Source organism: Pseudonaja textilis, chromosome 8 (assembly GCF_049901715.1).
Source record: "Pseudonaja textilis isolate UNSWEBS1 chromosome 8, rPseTex1.2, whole genome shotgun sequence".
NCBI classification, from domain to species: domain Eukaryota; kingdom Metazoa; phylum Chordata; class Lepidosauria; order Squamata; family Elapidae; genus Pseudonaja; species Pseudonaja textilis.
In genome coordinates, this window is record NC_141997.1 from 52,439,789 (window position 1) to 52,460,618 (window position 20,830).

The following is a 20,830-nucleotide window of genomic DNA, read 5'->3' on the forward strand; positions in this document are numbered from 1 at the left end:
ACCGACCCAACCACATCCTTTCAAAAGGAACGAGATGGCTGACTGAACGTAAACACAGGTGGTCCCCCAAGAAACCTCACCTGTGCTACTACAGGGGTGCCTTATATCCAGCCAGACCCAACAGAACATCTGTTTTCTAAACAAGCAAGGACATCTTGTGAGCCTACGTGTGGCATCTCTTACGGAAGATCTTAGATGGGTCCACAACGGTTGCTTGGGCTTTGGCGACAGCAAAATTGGGCTTTGGCACTAGTCAAGGTTGAGGCTGTTGAGGGCTACAAGGTACCTGCTAGATTTTCAGCGCTCCTGACGCTGCCTCTCCTTGTCAAAGCAGCCGACTTTTTGGAAAAACGGCAGCCAGCTTAAGAGGCTTTTGAGCTCAGAAGAAACGGCGGGTTGCAAATAAACAGAGACACATATTTCTGCTTCCCCTCTGAGTTTGGTTTCTCTTCAGATGGTATATCAATCTTCTTCATTCAGCGGCAACAATGGGTTTTGGCTCCTGGTTTGTCTCGCACCATTTCCCAAGCATATTAAGCTACTGGTTGTTCCAGTTCCAATTCCTCTTGGCCTGAACATTCACAATGCGGGGTCCAATCGTTTGTCTAAATAAGGAACTGAACTGTATCTATGCCTTTCTGCCTCAGGTCTTCATTCACAAACAGGGGCTGCTCCGTTCAATAGGCTTCGCGTCGCTTGCAGAATGCGGTTGAAGGCAGAGAAAGAGACAGGGATCACGTGGCTTAACTTGGGCTTAACTTGGGCCTACCTTGATTCATCAATCTTACATTCAAGGGAGTCTCTTTTTACAGGAAGACATTAATCTGTACCACTTTGTAAAGGATGAGAAGATAAGAGAATCCGAATCTATGGAAGAATGCATGACGTTTTTTTTTAAAAGGTACGAGGCTTAGTTATTCTCCCCTTTAAAATTCATGGACTATCTCCTGATTTTATAATTTGGAGTCTATTCGGATTCGTGTCACTGGATTATAGCAATCATTTTCTCAGTTATGTATATTAAAAGTTTGGATTGTCCTTTCAGTCTTTTGTTTTCGCTTGGTATGCAAACTCTTAGGACTGGCAAGTTTGAATAGAATAGAATAAGAGAGTTGGAAGGGACCTTAGGCAGGAAACCCTACGGCATGACTTTATTCCATTTTAATGCAAATTAATGAAGAAGTGTGCCAATGATCCAGGTATCTTCCGAGTGTTTGGAGAAAGAAAAACGTCTGATGACACTGAATTTAGCTTCTGGGGGAATTTACAGTGTGAAATCCTCTCTCTTCCTTCCACAAGAGTACTTTAAATCAGTTTAGAGAACAATGGGTGTGTGGAATAAAGAAGATCAGAACTCAAGTTTTAATCTAATCAGGCTGAACTCCTGAGAAGTACTGGAGTTCCTGCTGGGCTATCGGGTTCAAAACTCGCACAATAATGCAAATATATATTTTAAACAGAAATACTAATAGAAATATACTGTATAATGTTGACCCTTTTACCACAAAGAGCTTTCATTATGGGGTCATCTTAAAATAGCAGGTACATATTTTGGGGAGGGTAAAATGATTTTTTATCTTACTTTGCATCATGTAGATTTTGAAGAAGGTTTTTAAAAACGTGCAGAATTCCAAAATAAGACTTTGATTCAGACTGTTTCTTGGCAATTAAACTCAAACTTTTGCTATTCAAATTATTTGGATCAGGTTACGAACAAATTATCTAAGCTTCGGACACCAGTACCCCCCCCTTTTTTTTTTCAATAGAAAACCAATAAAATGTCCCACTTCATCGATTAAACTGATTAGTAAAATTAATAAACCTCCCTGTAATTATTTACATGACCTCCAGAACAACGTATTAAAACGCCCCGCCCTGGTAAACACATGAAAGAATGCTTGAAATAACATGAACACTACAGTCTTAAAGTTAGGTTAATACAATAACCGGTTTGCACGTACAAATACAGAACATCTCGGAGAATGTTTGGTAACGGTTTGCATGCGCTCATGTGGGATATTTTTATGATCCCTGCTGGGAATAAAAAATAGGATTTGAATAACATATTCAGACAACTACCCTGAATCCCTTTCGCCTTCGTCCTTCCATGTTTCAGAGAGCATTCCACCACTTGCGTGAACAGTAAGCCTAAATTTAACTTATTTTAGCTTAGAATTCAAGGGTACATAATGTGAAATTCCAGGTACAGGGTGGATGCTCTTGGCATCTTTTCCGAAAGTTGTTCCTGAATTCTGCTGTTTAATATGCTAAAGGGGAGAAATACTACAGATGCAAAGGAGAATTACATTATTAAACAATCTGGTGCAGGGATCATATATTGGATTAACAGACTGCACACACACACACCAGTTTAGGCCCACAGCCTTGCAGCTCACCAGAAACCATCGTTTCTCAAACCCAACTCACAGAGAGAAATTAGGAGGAGACATTTTGAATTCTTGGAGGAGACGGAGTTAAAAATCTAACCAATAAATACGAACAAAAATGAAATTGATATAATTCCATTCCAATTTCTTTGCCTTTGCCTCTTTACTTACTAAAATGCATTCAATCAATAAGCAAAAACGATGCACTCTACTGTCACCCAAAGAAAGAACCGACTTTAACTGAGACCTTGTGAGAAATCTATATATTAATCCTTTCTCATCAAAGCCGAGTTTGACAAAAGTACCAACTCACATCGCTGGGGTAAAACTCTTCCAAAACGAGCCTTTAAGTAGGATCAAGAGTCTTGTGCGAACACAAACATAAGGAATGGCAATAACCTTTATTTACTGTCAAAAAGAAACCCAGACTTACCAGTAAGAAGCGCCATACACAAAGGGAAACAATAAAAGGATTAAAATTCACAAAGAGGTAAGGGAACTGGTTAATCTGAGCTGTGATGGAGCCGGATTGAACAAGTGTAAATATTTAACGACTTGGAAGCCTCGACATTTCGCCCTGCAAAGCAACCCCAATTGTGCATTTCTCTGCAGACAAATCCGCCAGTAAGAGGCAAACTTTCCCCTCACCAAACCGGCCAGGATAATTTAGCATTAAGGAGGCTATTAAATCTGTGTGAGAAGCCACAGAAAAAAGGGCATCACAATAGAGCGGGCGTAACAGGCTCGATGTCCCCAGCTGGCACGGCCACAGCGGATCCTGTATTCAGATGTTATTCTATCTCTCCTCTCCTAAATGTAGATGGCCCAGGCCTGAATCTTGCCAGGGTGAAGGCAGGCACTCCCGCACGGGAACACGGGAAATGTTAACTGGCTAGCCAGGCTGGAGGGTCTTTCATAGACCACCCTGGCAGGCCGAAGCAGGTTGCTTCAATAGCAAGCTGGAACAGGAGGGGGTCCAAATGTTCAACTGGAAGACCATCAAAGATCCCATTCAACGTTCCTCCTCTGGCTCGGGATATGGGGAGCCATCCTAAGAGCCACCAGGGATCCCTTATTGAAGGCAAACTTTGACGAAGACCTGAGGTGGCATTCTAACATTTGTGGCTGTCCAATGACAAAACTAAGGAGACTTCAGACTGACGTGGCTGACTCACCTGAGGGTGGTTTTCTTGCAGATGTTTCCTTACTCAAACTGGGTGAACATCATCAGTGCTGGTGTTGCTAGCTTAGAGATGATATTAGCTAGTTTGGGTAAGGAAACATCTGCAAGAAAACAACCAGACTGATGCATTAAAGACCCCACAGTCCTCCTCCTCCTCCTCTACAAACCCCACTCCCCTCTATCATTGAGGATGCTACCTTGTTTGGGTCATGAAACATCTGCAAGAAAACAGGCAAACTCAGAGACCCTCAAGGATCCCACAGTCGTCCTCCATGCCTCCTCCTCCTCCATTCTAACACTGATGATGTTCCCTAGTTGGGTCATGAAACGTCTGCAAGAAAACCACCAAGCTCAGAGAGCACCAAGGACCTCTAATTTCAACCCTGAGCTACAAATAAATTCTCCTTTATTGCTACTGACTCACCTGTAACTCGGACCGTAAAGTTCCTGAGCGTTTCCACCGAGTGCCTCTTCTTACAGCTGTACAGGCCTGAATCATTGTAGGACACATTTATAATCCTCAAGAGTTTTTGACCAAAATGAGTCCGGTTGGTCGGTGAAATCCCAACGCCATCTTTATACCAGAGGAGCGATACAGGTGAGTCCGGAGTACTGCACTGAAGTTCAACTGTATCACCACTTCCAACCACCAACGCTTCGAGGAAACCCGCTTCACTTCTTAAATCATCTGCAAGAAAGGTATTTTGAGAAAAAGCTCATCAGGTTCTCGAGCCTTTGAGATACATTAAATCCGATTATACAGTAGCATTGATGGTGTTCAATGGTGCAAAAACACTGACTGATTATGTACTATCATGTCCCTGTTGATTCTTAGCAACCACATAGGGAGTTTTTGTCCGGGATAATCCAATCATATCATGGGATAAAGATCAGTATGTAGGTGAGCTTCTCTCCAAATGATTTTTCATGGTTTTCTTTTTAGCTAGCTATCAGTTCCAAGGAATCTTTGATTGCTTATTTGGAATAATTAACCAGTGGAACCACTTGCCTCCAGAAATTGTGGGGGCTCCATAGCTGGAGGCCTTTAAGAAGAGTCTGTACGGTTGTTTGTCTGAAATGGCAGAAGGTCTCCTGCTTGGGCAGGGGAGTGGACTAGAAGACCTCTAAGGTCCCTTTCAACTCTGTTATTCTGTTATCATTGCATCTGCTCCTTTGGCTTCTCACTTCAATCCTTATCTAGATTTTTAAAGCTCTTATTAGCCAAACTTGCACACAGCGCACCTCCCTTCCATCTTCCCAGCCTGCTTCCTTCAATCGGCTCCTTCCTCCCCTTCCTCTGGTTGCTGTTTCCTATCTTCTAGACTATAAATCGCTTTTCCATTCCAGGATGGACCTGTAGAGCGTGCGCATCGTAAGGAATATGAACCTCAGGTGCGTACAGGACCGGTTTCTCTCCCCGTGACTGAAGAACTGCCTCTCATGCAGGCATCCCACAAATCCTCTGCTCTGCCAAATTGACCAAGAATGTCACAGTTACCAGGCTAGTCTAAGGTTGAGAAGGATCTATGCCCAACATCCCAACGGCAACCTGCTAAACGGTGTCACAGTTTAATTACAAGGGTGTCCTCATGCGTCGTTGTTTCCTTTCATTCATCGCTTCCTGAAATTCCACCTCTGGACACACAATCCTGCTTTTCACCATCAGTTTTTCAAGGTAGGTAGTCCTTGCCTCAGCTTCAGTGAAACAGAGGAAGAACAATACGCAGCCCATTTGGAAATCTCTGCACTGAGGATAATAAAATTGTCCTCCTGGGAGATTACAGGTATTTCTCTGGGAGGAAAAGAAAAGAAAGGTGCGTATTTTCCTGGGCTAATCTTCCAAACTAACTCAAGAGGCAACAAATTAGACTGGATCAGACTTCAGTCAGCGCAACATAATCACAATCCCCTTTCTGGAGTTCCACTTTTGGCTCCTGAAACATTTTGTATGCTCTCAGCACACCTTGTATTAGTAGATGTCTATGGAGACCGGAAAACCCAGCTGCCTCTTGAAAAAGCACCTCTGGGACTCCTATTAGCAGGTTGGCCAAATGACAGAGATAGATAGAGGCAGATAGACAGACTAGATAGACTAGATAGATAGATAGATAGATAGATAGATAGATAGATAGATAGATAGATAGATAGATAGATTGACTTCTTTATTGGCCAAGTGTGGTTGGGCACACAAGGAAGTTGTCTTGGTGCAAATGCTCTCAGTGTCCATAAAAGATACATTCATCAAGAGTCAAGAATCATCAGGTACAACACTTAGTGATAGTCATAGGATACAATAAGCAATCCAATCATACTAGGAAACAGTCAATATAACTTGTAAGGATATAAGCAACCAAGTTACAGTCATGCAGTCACAAGTGGGAGGGGATGGGTGATAAGGAGTGATGAAAAGATTAATAGTGATAGTAGTGCAGATTTTGTAAATAGTTGGACAGTGTTGAGGGAATTATTTGTTTAGCAGAGTGATGGCTTTTGGGAAAAAACTGTTCTTGTGTCTAGTTGTTCTGGTGTGCAGTGCTCTATAGCGTCATTTTGCGGGTAGGAGTTGAAACAGTTTATGTCCGGGATGTGAAGGGTGTGTAAATATTTTCACAGCCCTCTTTTTGACTCAGGGTGCAGGATACATATTAATCCTTATAATTTCATGGGTGTCAAGAGTCCAAGTCTTACGAAGTCTTATACCAACTTTAGACCCTTCTCTGAAGTTCTCCTCATAAGTCCCTCTTCCAAGAAACCCATGGCCTGTGAGGAGGGAGGGGGGTACAGGAAGAAGGTGTCCACGGGTGTGTACCAATTGCAGATACTCATGGAAAAGTAGGGCCAAGAGTGAAGTCTGCCACCATTTTTCCTCACGCCTGAGCCAGGTGGACCAACTGCATGGAAGAATCCAACTGTTTGCTGATGCCATTAAAACTGTGGCACAGAAAGCAACAAAATTGAATTTTAAAACATCCGTTGGAAGTTTTTCTCTCACGTTATGCCTGTTAGTGGAGTGACAGGACATTTCCCCAAAGAGCTATAAAGGGGCACTTTTGTGTGGCTGGCCACGATCTGAGCTTAGAAAGGCGCTGTTGTTCTTAGAACTTGGTTTCCAAAGCAAGCCCCGGACTCCTCGCATAATGGCTCGAGACAAGATTTAGCACCTACCATCTCTCCTCCATTTTTCAGTCCTCAAAACGTGATTAACATGCTGGCTTGCTCTGTGCCACTTTGCAAAGGGCCTTTTTTCATCCCAACTCTCCCCCTTCAGCTGGCAACTCCGCAGATAAATGTTCTCCATCCTTATGGGTCCCCCCAGCCCTTTTGTCGCCTCCCTCAGATTAAATCTTCCCTTAAAATGGACAGCTGGCCTCCAACATCTCAAGATGAAAATGCAGGATGCTGAAGCTCCCCCCAAAAAGCTTCATTAGAAAACAAAAACAAAAACAAAAAAACAACCTTTGGATCATTCAACAAAGGGCACAATGACCAAACTTTTGCCTGGCAAACTAATTAAAACGGAAGCCACCACGGTCCAGAGCCAGCATCTAGGGCCAAACCAGGAAAAGGGGGTCAGGAGAGAGAAAGCGCTGGGGGCTTAACTCCATTCAAAAACCAGCTTCCAACTGGGATTATGCTCAGTGCGCATTAATTGTCATTCCAACTACAACCGTCCTAGTTTCAGTGTGAAGTTTACTCTCCAGTGCACAACGACTGAAAAATCACCATTGGTTGCAGTATTTTTTTTTTCCACAGCAAGTAAGAGAACTTTTAAGAAGCATAAAAGCCCTCAAAAACTTGGCCTTGTGGGGTTTTTTTCAGCTTTCCATCATTCTCATTCATTCCCAAAACATGTAATCTCATTGTTGCTCGAGTACATAGCCGTGTTTTTATACTTCCCTAAGCACAAGAAATAATGAATCTAAAATCAACAGCAGAACGTAATAAAAATGGAATGGCAGCCCAGGGCAACAGTGGGAAGATTTAAAATATGAACAGGTTTCGATGCCAAGGACTAAGAGGTTCCTCTGAACACAGCGTAACTTCTTTGTGATGATCAGCCCTGTGGTTTCTATGCAAATCTCCTTCTGAAGGAGATCAACATCGCCAGTCCATAAGAATGAACATCAGTGCCCTGATAAGCTGGTTGAGGGATGACACCTTGAGTGAAATCTCTGAAGAATTGCACCCATTCACCCTTTCTATCAGAGGTCTCCAAACTTGGCAACTTTAAGACTTCTGGGAGTTGAAGTACACAAGTCTTAAAAGTTGCCAAGTTTGGAGACCCCTGCTATATATGCTGAAAAACTCATAGTAGGCCGGGCCCCTAAATCTGGACCATCAAAATGTTCTCCTGTTATTCCTTTCTAGAATCTGTCAGGTGCATTGCAGGAGAACCTCAATAGTGCAAAACGTGAAACTTCCAATTCAGAAGAACCACAACAAAACAGTAGCCCTGAGTGCCACTTGGGAAATCCATCCCAAAGGTGCCATCACACACACACACCCCAAAAGGCAACTTGGACATTCTTGGGTTTTGGAGGGTACATTTCACTTCTCATCCAAGAAGCTTCCTCAGTTCTTTTTGGAAGAGGAGTAAAACATTTTGGAAGGAAAAAAAAATGGAAGAAAATCCAGTTCCCTTTGGGGGAAAAAGCAGTTTGGGACAACCATGACCTGAATGATTGAGAATCTCCACAGACATAAAGAAAGGTATATTTACTTATTAAATTTATATATCTGTTTATCTCAAGAGAAATGTCTCAAAAACCCAAGGGAAAAATAAGTCTGGAGAACCCAGTTTGTTCAGGAGTGAGCACTCTTGATGACTACCTCTTGATCCAGGAAGGGGATGTTGGTAACTGAGTTTTGGTGCCTTCCTTTCTTCAGAGGGGCAACTGGGTCCTTCTCTAAGAGAGATGATAGCCAGTTCTGCTTCCAAGCCTTGCATTCTAGGCTTCCAGGACTCCCATGACAAGAACTGTTGGAGGCAGGTATGGAGGCCACCTACTTGGCATCCAAAATCAGCCATGGATGCTCTACCTGTCAGCTGAGCCTGGACAAGTGATAGCATCACCCAAGACCAAAAAAACCAACCAAAAAGGCAAGGCTCTGGATCCGTAGCATCTTTCTCATTCTGAATCTTGAATTCCCTGTCCCTCTGCTTTTGTTTCTTGGTGCAAGGCCATCTCACGTACAGTTTTAAAGTTGAGTCCTTTGTATTCGTTACTCTGGACTCTATAATTAGATAATCCTAGCCAGTATATGTATGTGAATTTGTTTGCAAGTATACATTTTTGTGAAGTTTACCTCAATGGTAAGCAACACCTTCAATTATTTCTTAGACCACCAGCTCTTCTGAATCGGATCCTTTCTTTCTCTTACGGTTCTGCTCCGCTTTCAACAACCCCAATTTCCCAATTTCCTGTCTTTTAAGAAATGTCTTGTTTACATTTTGCCTTGAACGCCCAATGACAATCTCTGGGCAAACAACTACAAAGTCCAAAGCTTGGCGCTATCAAAAGCCATGATGAAGTGGGGAGATAAATCATTTCAAGTTGAGTTAGAATGCATACATTACAAGGTTTGAGCAGAGAAGAAAGGAAGGAAGAAAGGAAGGAAGGAAGGAAGGAAGGAAGGAAGGAAGGAAGGAAGGGAAAGAAAGAAAAGAAAGAGAGAAGAAAAAGAGAGAGAGAGAGAGAGAGAGAGAGAGAGAGAGAGAAAGAAGGAAGGAAGGAAGGAAGGAAGGAAGGAAGGAAGGAAGGAAGGAAGGAAGGAAAGAAAGAAAGAAACCTAAAATTTGAGTAACCAAGATCTTAAAGGTTCCTCTCCCTCTTGTAAGGAGTCAGCATCTGTTTATTAGCAATGGCATTTCAATTTCAATGGCTTTGTCCACCCAACACACAGATTCGTGGTTAACCAAATTAAAATTAATGAAGTAATTCAGCTGCTTTCCACAACACAAAGAATTGTAAGCTGGTGGAACAAGACACTGGGCCACAAACTCAAGAACTTTAGCCTAGTAAGTTATTAAAACCCAGCCGTTGAGAAATAGAGACCGGTTAGTTTGCCCATTGCTCTCACTCTTCCAAAATTCCCTTTTTTCCATGCAATTTTGGCTTTCCACTCCAGCAGTTACAAAGTGCCAATGTCCACATAACAACTGTTTGTGCTCATGTGCTGCCTCAATGCACTTCTGCATTGCACAAAAGGGGGATTCGACCACTTGATGTACTTTCAGCACTGAATTAAAAATGCTACTTTCCGTTTAGCTATTTCTGGTTGACTTAACCCTTTGATCTGAAGATAATTTTCAATAATATTTGTATTTCTGGTTTAAGATGACAGTCTGAGTTACTTGTAATCGATGTTTCCAAGGAAACAATAATTGAAGAAATCCAACTGGAAGCACTAGCAGTAACCAGCCCAGATGATATTACGTGAAACGTCTTCAAGAAAGCAACCGAACTCAGAGAGCACCAAGGATGACTTCTTCCTCCTCCTCCTCCAAAATTAAATTTCCTTTAGACTTTCAGCTCATCTCCAAATTGGAGAAGAGCAGCTGTTCCATGGCTGGACTTCACATGTGCAGAAATGCTCAGATGAAAATCTGCCTGATGCCTCCCTACCATGCATGGTGTTCCCTAGATACTCAAGTAGGATCATGCACATGAAGAGCTGCAGAGCTCAGTCATCCATTAGCACTTCACATAAATACATTTGGTGGATTTCCACAGACATGTTCTTCCTCAGTGTCCTCAATGAAAATACTATTTTAATTATTCCGATCTTTGTTGCTGTCGTATCCTTCACCAGCTTCTCTCTCTTAGTCACCGTCGTCGTTATGAGCACAAAATGGAACAAGAAAAGAGTTGCTCATAACAAACCGCCTTGCTCACATAGTTAAAAGTTCACTCACCATAGAAATAACAGAATAAGAGAGTTGGAAGGGACCTTGGGGGGTCATCTGGTCCAACCCCTCGCTCAGGAACTATGGGAACCACTCCAGTGAAACTATTTTGCACCAGGAGAACAAATTTCATTCCGTGCTCTAAATACTCCGTTTCATCCTCCATCAAAGGTCACATATCTCTCCACACAAATCCTTCATTTCCTTTTAAACCAACTGCCCTTTGCAAGATTTACTCCTTTGCTAGCTGCAACACAGTGGTCATTATTTGCTGGAAATATTGTGGGTTTTTTTTTTAAAAAAAAAGAAATCTTGTTTTTCGAGACCCAGGAGGGGATAAATGAAAGCCTTCAGCAGAGCCGTTCTTTGGGGTGTTCTTAAAGTAAACGTAACCTCTGGGAAGAAGTCCTCAATTCCCACCGCACACCCCTTTCTCTCCTCTGTCCCATTCATGGCTGCCTGTCTGGGGGAACCTCTGCTGAAAGCACACAGTGTCCCCAGCCTTCCCTTTTGTGTGCCAGGTAAAGATGGAGGGCACAACAACACATGCCATTCACCAAAACACAAGGGCCTTCTATTTCGGGGCTAATTAAAACGGTGTTTTCAGCCTTCCAGTCCTGAATCCACCTTCTTGCCTCCAAGTATGGAAACTGCTGAGAATTATATTTCCTGCTTACAGCGCGAACCTTGCCAATGGTTTGTCAAACTCGTTTTGTGCTGATGTACAAAACACGTCTCAAGACTTGTGGACTTCAATGCCCAGAATTCCTCAGCAGCCATGCTTAAAGTTTTAAAATGGCCAGGTGTGGAGACGCCTGGAGACACGGGAAACCAATCTCTCTACGGGCAGTCCTTGTCTTCTGACCACAACTGAGGCCCAAACATCTGTTGCCAGGGGAAACATTGCTTAAAGGAGTTCGTTAAAGGAGTGACAAAGGCCATTTTACGACCTTCCCTGTCACAGCTGTTCAGTGAAGCACTGCAGTTGTTAAGTTAGTAACACGGTTATTAAATGGACTTCGTCAGAAGGTCGCAAGAGGGGATCACATGACCCCAGGACCCTGCAACCATCCTAAATGTGAACCAGTTGCCTCTGAGTTTTGATCCTATGGCCAAGGGGATGTTGCAGTGGTCATAAATGTAAAAAAACGGTCGTAAGTCACTTTTTTCAGTGTCGTCGTAACTTCAAATGGTCAGTAAACAAATTGTTGTAAGGCTACCTGTTATTTCTTCTTCCTCCAGCACAGGAAACCAAGCTCCATTCTCACAACCCAAATGCAGAAATTGAGCAGTTTGTAATTATCGATATATAAGTCCAGGGGAAAAACAGGAACCCAGCAATCAAGCAATGTATTTCCCTTCCCCAAGAATATGAAAATAGGGCAATGTGCTTTGAAGCCAATGAGATGTTAGCACCAATGTTTATCTGAGCTGCTCTGAATATTTAAAGTTGTGGGTTTTTCTTGAAGACTCATTAACTGTCCAAAGTACACAGGACCATCACCCATCACCTCACTTTGTAATGTCACATTGGGAATTATGCTCCACACACAGCAGGACTAGAAACCACCAAAAGTGTGAAGCTTTGAAAAAGGAGACAAACATTATATTTGGGGAGGTTTAACAGAAAACAGATAATCAGAGTTGGAAGGGACCTTGGAGGTCATCCAGTCCAACCCCTCCTACCCAAGCGGAAGACCCTACACCATTTCTGACCGATGGCAGTCCAGTCTCTTCTTGAAAGCCTCCAGGGATGAAGCTCCCACAACTTCTGAAGGCAACTCCTGTTCCATGGGTGGATTATTCTCGCTGTCAGAAAGTTTCTCCTTATTTCCAGGTTGAATCTCTCCTTGATCACTTTCCATCCATTATTGTTCCTTGTCTGGCCTTCAGGTGCTTTGGAAAATAGCTGGACCCCCTCCTCCTCTCTGTAGAAGCCCCTCAAATATCGGAAGGCTGCTATCATGGCACCCCTAATTCTTCTTTTCTCGAGACTAGCCAAACCCAAATCCTGCAGCTGTTCTTCATGTGTTTTAGTCTCTAGTCCCCTCATCATCCTGGTGCTTCTTGGTATGGAAAAGCTGGTTAAAGAGAGACATGTTTATGAAGAGCCAACACACGACACGGCATCCTTCGTAGAAATCCTGTTGCTTTTTAGAAAGAGCACCCATGTTTCTTGCATTTGAATGCAAGGGTGAGAGAAGACCTCCCAAACGTTACTACCTCCTGAAGAACCTCAAATAATATTCTACGATCACCTTCCAGGACCTCTTTCCTAGCAGAGCCTTTGGAGCAGCTGACCACTATGTTATCCTTGATGCTAAATCAAGACCACCTACAAGGAATAAATAAGCCGAAATAGCATGTGAAACAAAGAGGCATTTGATTTTAAAAGTGAGGGGGGGAAAGGTTTCCTGTCTTTTATTTTTTTTAGCAGAGGGATGAGAGTGTGGGGAAATAGAAATCTTCTCCTTGCCCTCTACAAGCCAAGCCAGTCAACACTCCAATCCGTGTGCAACTCCGGCAAAAAACTATGAATTTTCTGTGACCACACGACAATGACTTCTCTCCGACTTTTGAGAATATTAGTTTCAGTCCAAACTAGAGAAAATCTTTCTCGGAGCAACTGTACTCATTTCTGCTGTCCTCATCTTATTATTTCAGCTAATAGTGAAAACTGTGGATTTCTCTGCAGTGACGTACGCCTATGGGAGCTGGACCCTGGCGAAGGCAGAGAACCGAAGAGGCTTTTGAACTGGGGTGCTGGGCATGACTTTTGAGGGTCCCTTGGACTGCGAGGAGATCCTGAATCCACCCTTTCCATGGGACAAAGGATGAAGCTGAAGCTCAGATACTTTGGCCACCAGATGGGAAGAGAGGACTCCTTGGAGAGGACCCTGGGGTTGCGAAGGACGGGAGGAAGAGACAGCGACTAATACTTGGTGGACACCGTACCTTCACCGAGATGTCTTAAGAGCTTTTTCAAGCCTTCAGCATCATGGTGTGACTTCACATTGCATTGGGAAGACCCCTCTGGAAAAAAACTGCTGACCAAAACAAGTAGTTTTTTTTTACCCCAATAAAGAAAAATATTTGTAGCTCAGGGGGAAATCAGGGGCCCTTGGTGCGCCCTGAGCTAGAAACATCTGCAAGAAAACAACCCAGCTCACAGCGCACAAAGGAGCCCTCAAGTAGCTGTTTTTAAAAAAATATATCCATCTACATGAGAATGCAAGAAAAGTCTATTGTCGCAATTTTAGGAGGTTTGCAATGTTTTGATCAGAATTTCGGAGGTTGGTTGGTGCCACCTGGTGGCATCCTGTGGCCAAGCCCAAGCACCCCTCCCCCTCCCTCCCTGCCCAGGACTTCAGGCCAAGGGTGCAGTTACGCCAGGAGTAGATGAGAAAGCAGTGTCATTATTTGCCATTAGCCCCCCGTGTGTGTTTGTGCATTTGTGCGCCTCCAGATTGCTTCTAATGAGATTCTTTCTCTCTAATGCAAGGTTCTCCAACTTTGGCAAGCGTGGATGTGTGTGTGTTGAAGTTCTCCAGGCTTAAAGTTGCCAAGGTTGGAGACCCCTGCTCTAATGGACTCGCCATCACTCTTGCGCTGCTGGTTTCGGTGGCTGGCTTGTTAAAATTCCTGCAACTACCTGCCCTGTGCTGTCACGGGGCCATGAGAAAAATTAAAAGTTGATTCTCCGCTTGACAAGTTTGCATCGTTTTTCCCTGCACAGAAGGAACCGATGCAAAGGGGAACTTCTCTGGTCTGGCAATGCTGCGCTCTGTCCGCCAATAATTCGGAGCAGGGAGCTTCCCCGAGGCTTAAATCCCAGGTAGGGTTTCACCTACAACAGTGCGTTCAATGAGCGTTTGAAAAAAGACACTTATGACCCCTTTTCACACTTACGACCGTTGCAGGCACCCCCAGGGTCACGCGATCGAAATTCAGACTCTTATTGATGATGGCCGCCATCTTCAGACAAGACAAGCCAATGGGGCAGCTTGACAATGGTGTCTTAACAAATGCAATGATTCACTTAACAACTGTGGCAAGTGAAGCTGTAAAGTGGGGCAGAACTCACTTAACAATGAGCCAGTTTTATAAAATATATTTTTTTAAAATAGAAATAAATGCCAGGTATTTTTTTTTTATGTGGGTGCTGCAAAGGGCAGTAAATGTGGCTCAAATGTTGCTGAGAGACCCAGGGGGCTCCTGTGTCCACACGGGTCCCGGTGAGGTTGGGCCCAACCCTCAGAACTTCAAAGACGAGCTGTATTTTTCCCAGGTCGGCCTGTCGTAACTTTGAAAAGATTGCTAAGCAATTGAGCGTAAATGGAGGACGTGCCTGGGTTAAACAGGCCAAGAAAGGAAACCTCCCTCCCCGGCTGGGTTCACGCCCTTTCGTCCAAAGTTAGGGAGAGAAACAAGGCTGGTTCGATCAGATTATCTCTGGCCTTGAACAGCGACGGTTGCCCAAGGCTGAGCTCTTTCCTCCTCCGACATTCCTGTTTGCTTTTGCTGTCCTGGTGACCAAAAGTGACAGACTGAATATCAAACTGGCAACAGACTGAATATCAAAGTCACTCTGTGAAGCCTCCCCTCGGGCCACAGCTCCATACCAAGGCAGCCATCAAACACAATTCAAGCAACCCTGCAGAGGTTGAAAAGGCGGCTAGCTGTGCCACGACAGGCGCGTGAAAAGTGCCCGGTTTTCTTAAATTCTGAGCCTCCTCCAACTCTTCCTCTGGAAGAGCAGAACAATCGGTAGAACTGCTGGGGTCCTATACTCTGCTCAAGGATTTCACACATCCACACTGCATATCAGACATTAATACAACGGAGTGAGTCCAGAAGTATTTCTCCAGAAGAGTCCTCCACTCCTCTACTCGCAACAGAATGCATCCTACACCACCAGGCTCGAGAGTTTGGGCTTGGACCACCTAGAACTATGCCGCCTCCGGTTGGACCTAAGGGGAGTACACAAAATTATCTGCTACAATGCCCTACCAGTCAATGACTACTTCAGCTTCAACCGCAACAATACAAGAGCACACAAGACATACAAACTCAGTGTAAACAGCTCCAAACTTGATTGCAGAAAGTACGACTTCAGCAACCGAGTGGTCAATGCCTGGAATATATTACCTGACTCAGCGGTTACATCCTCTAACCTCCACTCCTTTACCCTTAAACTATTCACTATTGACCTCACCCTGTTCCTCAGAGATCTGTAAGGGGTGTGCATAAATGCACCTTCGTGCCTACCATCCCTGTCCTATTGTCCCCATTTATTTGCACCTATTTCCTGTATTCTTACTCATGTTTATACTTAGACCTATCATCTTGTAAGCGATTGATAAATCAAATAAACAAATAAACAAATTTTTTGTATAGCATTCAGCGGTGGGCAATGAGTAGTGAAGTGACATGGGGGGAAAAAACTGGCCAGGTCTACCATCTTTCAAATGTATGACCTCTGGGAATGAGAAAGTTGCATTTATGTCATGTGGCCTGGAGTTTATAAAATCCCAGGAACATGGCTGGGAATCATATTTATGTATTCTTCCTCTGCCTGTATACCTGAATTATAACAAACCCATATAATCAGTCATATCCAATTGTCCTGCTTAGCTTTGACCCAAACTAAAATTGAAACTATTTCATCATCTAAAGAGGTGTCGTGCTCAGTCTACCACAGAGCCCAAGAGGCTAATTGATGGGGGTGGGGGGGGCAAGGTTCTTGGTAGCCTCAACTTATGACCATAAGTGAGCCCAGAATTACTAATAAGTTATACGGATCATTAAACGGTCACCGAAATGCTGCGCCTGGGTCATAAATAGCCTGAGGAAGTCTGTCCTAACTTTGAATGGTCTCTAAGCAACCAGACATGAGAATCTCCATAAATAGCCAGGTATAAATGGAAGGCTACCTGTATACTTGGCAATGTGAGTGGACTACAGACACGGAAACTACACTGCAGAGGTCTCCAAACTTAGCAACTTTTAAGACTTGTGGACTCGAACTCCCAGAATTGTCCAGCCAGCTATGCTACGCGCTATGCTGGCTGGAGAATTCTGGGAGTTGAAGTCTACAAGTCTTAAAGTTGCCAAGTTTGGGGACCCCTGCTATACCGCTTTCTACTTTCCTACTTTCAGTACAGTGAAAGGATCGAGTTATTTCCCCAAACCTATTTTTCTAAGTCCAAATTCTTATTTCCAGACCCTGCATCAAGTTTCACAGGAACACAAAGCCCCCTTACATCGTTTTGGCATTTTTTTTAAATTTTAAGAATGGATTATCAGCGCCTAAATCTCTGTATTCCTAAGACAATGGAATACATCTCTTTACAAGCGTCGCTTCGGGAGCAACTACCCCAAAGGCCCACCGGTCTCTGAACAGGAGATATGTGGGGGGGGGGGGAATGTGTGGAAAGGAAGAGGGGATTAGAGACGACCAAATTAAGTGAGGTTACTGGTAGCTGGATTGTATTTTTGTTACCTCTCCTCCCTGTCTTTGCTGATTATTATTCACTCGAGCTCTCCTGAATATTCCCTGCCCCCAACCCACCCCTTTTCTGGGGAAGCCCCCCACCTTCCTGGTTCCCATGGGGCCAAGTTGGCAGAGCAGAGCGTCCTCGCCGCGCTCGCTTGAAGAAACCACCTCTTCTTTGCAGAGCAAAAGGCTTCGGAAGGGAACTTCAACTGGCTTCTGAAAGGCCTTGCTGGTTTTTTCTAAGGACCTGAGCTTGCCCACGAAAAAACCGTCGCTAGAAAGGCTCTCGCCCTCCTTGCAAGCAGGAATCAATCGCCCTTTGGGAAAACGATTTGAACAAGCACAGGAGCTGGCTTGGATTCCCACTGCTAAATTACAGTGAAATTTACCAAAGCAGGATAAATGCCCCCTGAATGTTCAACCTGAATATTTGAACAAAGGTGCCCCAGTTCTCCACTATTAGAAAGGAGAAGGAGACTAACGTTAATTTGAACAAACGTAAAATACAGAGGGCATCAAGGAAGTTCAAAAGGCTGCAGACAGATCATCAGGCGGGTATATATACTCAGCACAAGTAAGTTATCAAGGAATCTCATACTGCGTTTCATCACCTCCGATGGCCAAACCTACTAGACATACCAACCGCTTACAGAGTGAGAATCAACATCAGATGATTAACTCCACTGCAGCTCAAACACAATGCTCAGAACCAAGATTGGTATCTGTGCAAAACTTCAAAAAGGTGACTCAGATTGCAGGTGATTGAATCAACTCGCTCCACCAACTAAGAGGCGATAGCAATATCTAGATCCCTTCAGATCCCTTCAGAGAAGCCTTGAGGTTTCCCTGAATGAAGCTGGAGGGAAAAAAATAACAATGACATAAGTGGCAGCCAATGTCTATGATTTATGTTCATGTAACGTTGATGTTTGTGTAAAAAATGTTTTTTTTTTGCAAATAATATTAATAATCAGTGGTAACCAATGTATCAATCACCACAGCCTCTTAGAGGACACGGGAGAAGGTTGTCCTCTTTCCGTCTTTCATTCTTCTACCAGAACTTAATTTAGTCCTTCAGGGCCTCTGCTTTTCCGATCCTCTTCCTCGCCTTTTCCTTCTGAGCATTTGCCTCAATGCGAAACGCAAAACAACACAACATCCCAGAGAGCAGGTTTCCAAGGTTGCTATTGACCCTGGAATTTATTTCTGGGCAATAGTGTGTGAGGTAATATGTCCTGGCGCTTATCTAGGTTATTTATTCAGAGTAGACCCAAACCATTCTGCAGCAGGTATCCTTACCCACTGCCTATATTCCGTGGAGCAGAGAGCCTGAAGTCAAATGCCAGCCCGCTTCATAGCTCGCCTTTTGGTAGCCGAGGACGGACATAAAATGCATTGCCATGATGGGGACAGCTACGCTGGAGATACTGCGCTGGAGGTCCATTATGGTTTATTACACTGGTTCTCAGCCTTGTCAACTTTTAAGACGTGTGGACTTTAGCTCTCAAAATTCTCCATCCAGCACAACTTGGAAGGCCCTACATCTTAGAACATGGGGTTAGCGGGGACCTCAGAGGTCTCTAGTCCAACCCCTCTAACCACTCTGGACAAATGACTCTCGGTCTCTTCTTGAAAACCTGCACCCACAACTTCTGGAGGCAACTTCCGTTCCACTGCAGGATTGTTCTGACTATCAGGAAATGGGTTCAAGGTTGCTCCTCTCCGGAATAATCTCCCCCCCACACACACACCCCAGTTTCTCCTTGCAAAGAGTTAAACCTCTGAAAGTTGCTGAACTCGAGAAGGGCTGAGAAACGCCAACAGCACAGGCTTTTCAGCAAAAAGCGTCAATCACAAAGACCGAATCACAAAGTGGGTTTGAAGGACGTTCCTTTCTTGGCATCGTAGAACGTGATTTCCCCGTTTCAGAGGAATAAATTTTAAATGGGGGGGCCGGGGGGGAGAGAGTGTTTCTCCGTTGGTGGCTGACATTCAGCGCCACAGAATCCAAGCCGTGGACGAGGGGTGGATCCTCTGTTGCCAAGTTGGCTTTCAACACAACCCCAGAGAAGCCGGCAGTGTGTCCCTCAGCAACATCAGCAAGCCTGCCTTTGTCTCCCAGGGAGTTAGCCAGAAGTCACTTTACTTTTGCTTTACGTTTTCTATTCTCCTTCCTCTCTTTGTCTCCGTCTGGCTTTGTCCGGCAATTTTTTTCTCTACAAGGGAGACCGAGATGGAACGCTTAGCGTTATTTTGATACAGGGAGCCCTCGGCCGCAACCGAGCCCAACGTATTTGCCGCTGAGTGAAACATTTGCGAAGTGCGCTTTGCCTCCTTTCGTGCAACCGTCGTTAAGTGAATCTGGCTTCTCTGTGGTCAGAAGTTGGTCAGAAGTTCGCCCAAGGGGGTCACGTGACCCCAGGACGTTGGAACAGTCCTAAGTCCATGCCAGTTGCCAAGCCTTTGAATTTTGATCGCGTGATTATGGGGATGCCACCAGGGTCGTAAATGTGAAAAACGGTCGTAAGTCACTTTTTTCCGCACTGTTGTAACTTTGAACAGACTGCTGTTAAGTCAAAGACTACCTGTATTGCTACTCTTAATATCTTTGTATTTCATACATGGAGAAATAAGAACTCCAGGTGAGCACTCTTTTCTCAGGTTCTGTTTTTCTCTCTTTGCGTTGTGCGCAGCTCAGAAACCAAAAGCTGATAAATTCCTTTGCTTGGAACTCTTTTCAGTTGGAAAAGGAGAGAGAGGGAGAGGGAGAGAGGGAGAGATAAAGGGAAAGAGGGAGGAAGAGGGAGGAGAGAGAAAGGGAAAGAGAGAGAGAAAGAGGGAGGGAGGGAGAGACAGACGGATAGAGATGGAGATATATCATTAGTTCATTACAACTGATTGATTGGCTTCTTGACAGATAATCAAAGAAGGGGACAATGTCTTCGCTCTAAAATGGGGAATATTTTTTCAAAGCACACGAAAGAAACTCCTGAAACTATCAGCCAAAGCGTTGCAAGGTTAATATTGGCTATTTTCCTGGCACTTTGATTCCTCTTCTGACAGGGAAGGGCGGGAAAAAAAAACTGCAGACATTTTGACTGTGATTAAAACTGTTATCGGTTCGAATGGAATTGGAATCTTGGGGCCTGAATCTAAAATAAAACGGAGCCTGACTTCATCCCTGCAGCCGACAAAAGGGCCAAGATTTGGGGCGAAAACCAGGATAAATTCCCTCATGGAAACAGTTTGATGCTGAGTGAAGAATGAAGAGAGTATATTTTCCACTCTTCCATCTCCAGAAGCTGTTGGGACTTCTAGCTGCATCATATTATTTCGTTCCCTGGTTTTATAGATTGCCTTTCATTAAGGAGAAATAATAGGGCACTTTTCAGGATTAAATACTAGGATCGGGTTAAATTAAATGGTTGGACAAACCCTTTCATGCGCCTTGCCCGCATTCTTAAGCCACAAATGAAAGCAACTCCATCAAATTAGACCAGACCAGACCTCAGATCCTGCTTCTTTTAGGATCCAATGGCATCCAAGTGGCAGCACATTTGAATAATGTTGCTCAGTGCCTAGTAGGGTGTTTCAGCTCAGTCCACATTATCTTAAAATTACAGAGGTTGAGAAGTCAGAGGAGAAGGTTGAAGCAGAAGGACTTGGCCAACCAACCAGGACGCTGGTTACCCAGACAGATGACTGGAGCTATGCACCAGAGGCCCAAATTCCTTGTGTGTTCAATCACACTTGGCCAATAAAATATTCTGTTCTGTTCTGTTCTTTTGTATCCTATCCTATTCTATATTCTATTCTATATTCTACTGTACTGTCAAGCCCAAAACTGACATATGTGT

At 44.1% G+C, this 20,830-nt stretch overlaps 1 protein-coding gene across 7 annotated transcripts in view; it reads right to left on the reverse strand.

Annotated features, from left to right (window-relative positions):
* Nucleotides 1–20,830, reverse strand: part of FGFR3 (fibroblast growth factor receptor 3) — a 62,441-nt gene that overhangs the window by 31,499 nt on the left and 10,112 nt on the right. For all 7 annotated transcript variants that reach the window (XM_087938070.1, XM_026720455.2, XM_026720454.2 and 4 more), the window contains exon 2: nucleotides 3,995–4,258. In XM_087938070.1, coding sequence (XP_087794196.1) covers nucleotides 3,995–4,258 — 264 coding nt within the window. The remainder of the gene's footprint in view (nucleotides 1–3,994; nucleotides 4,259–20,830) is intronic.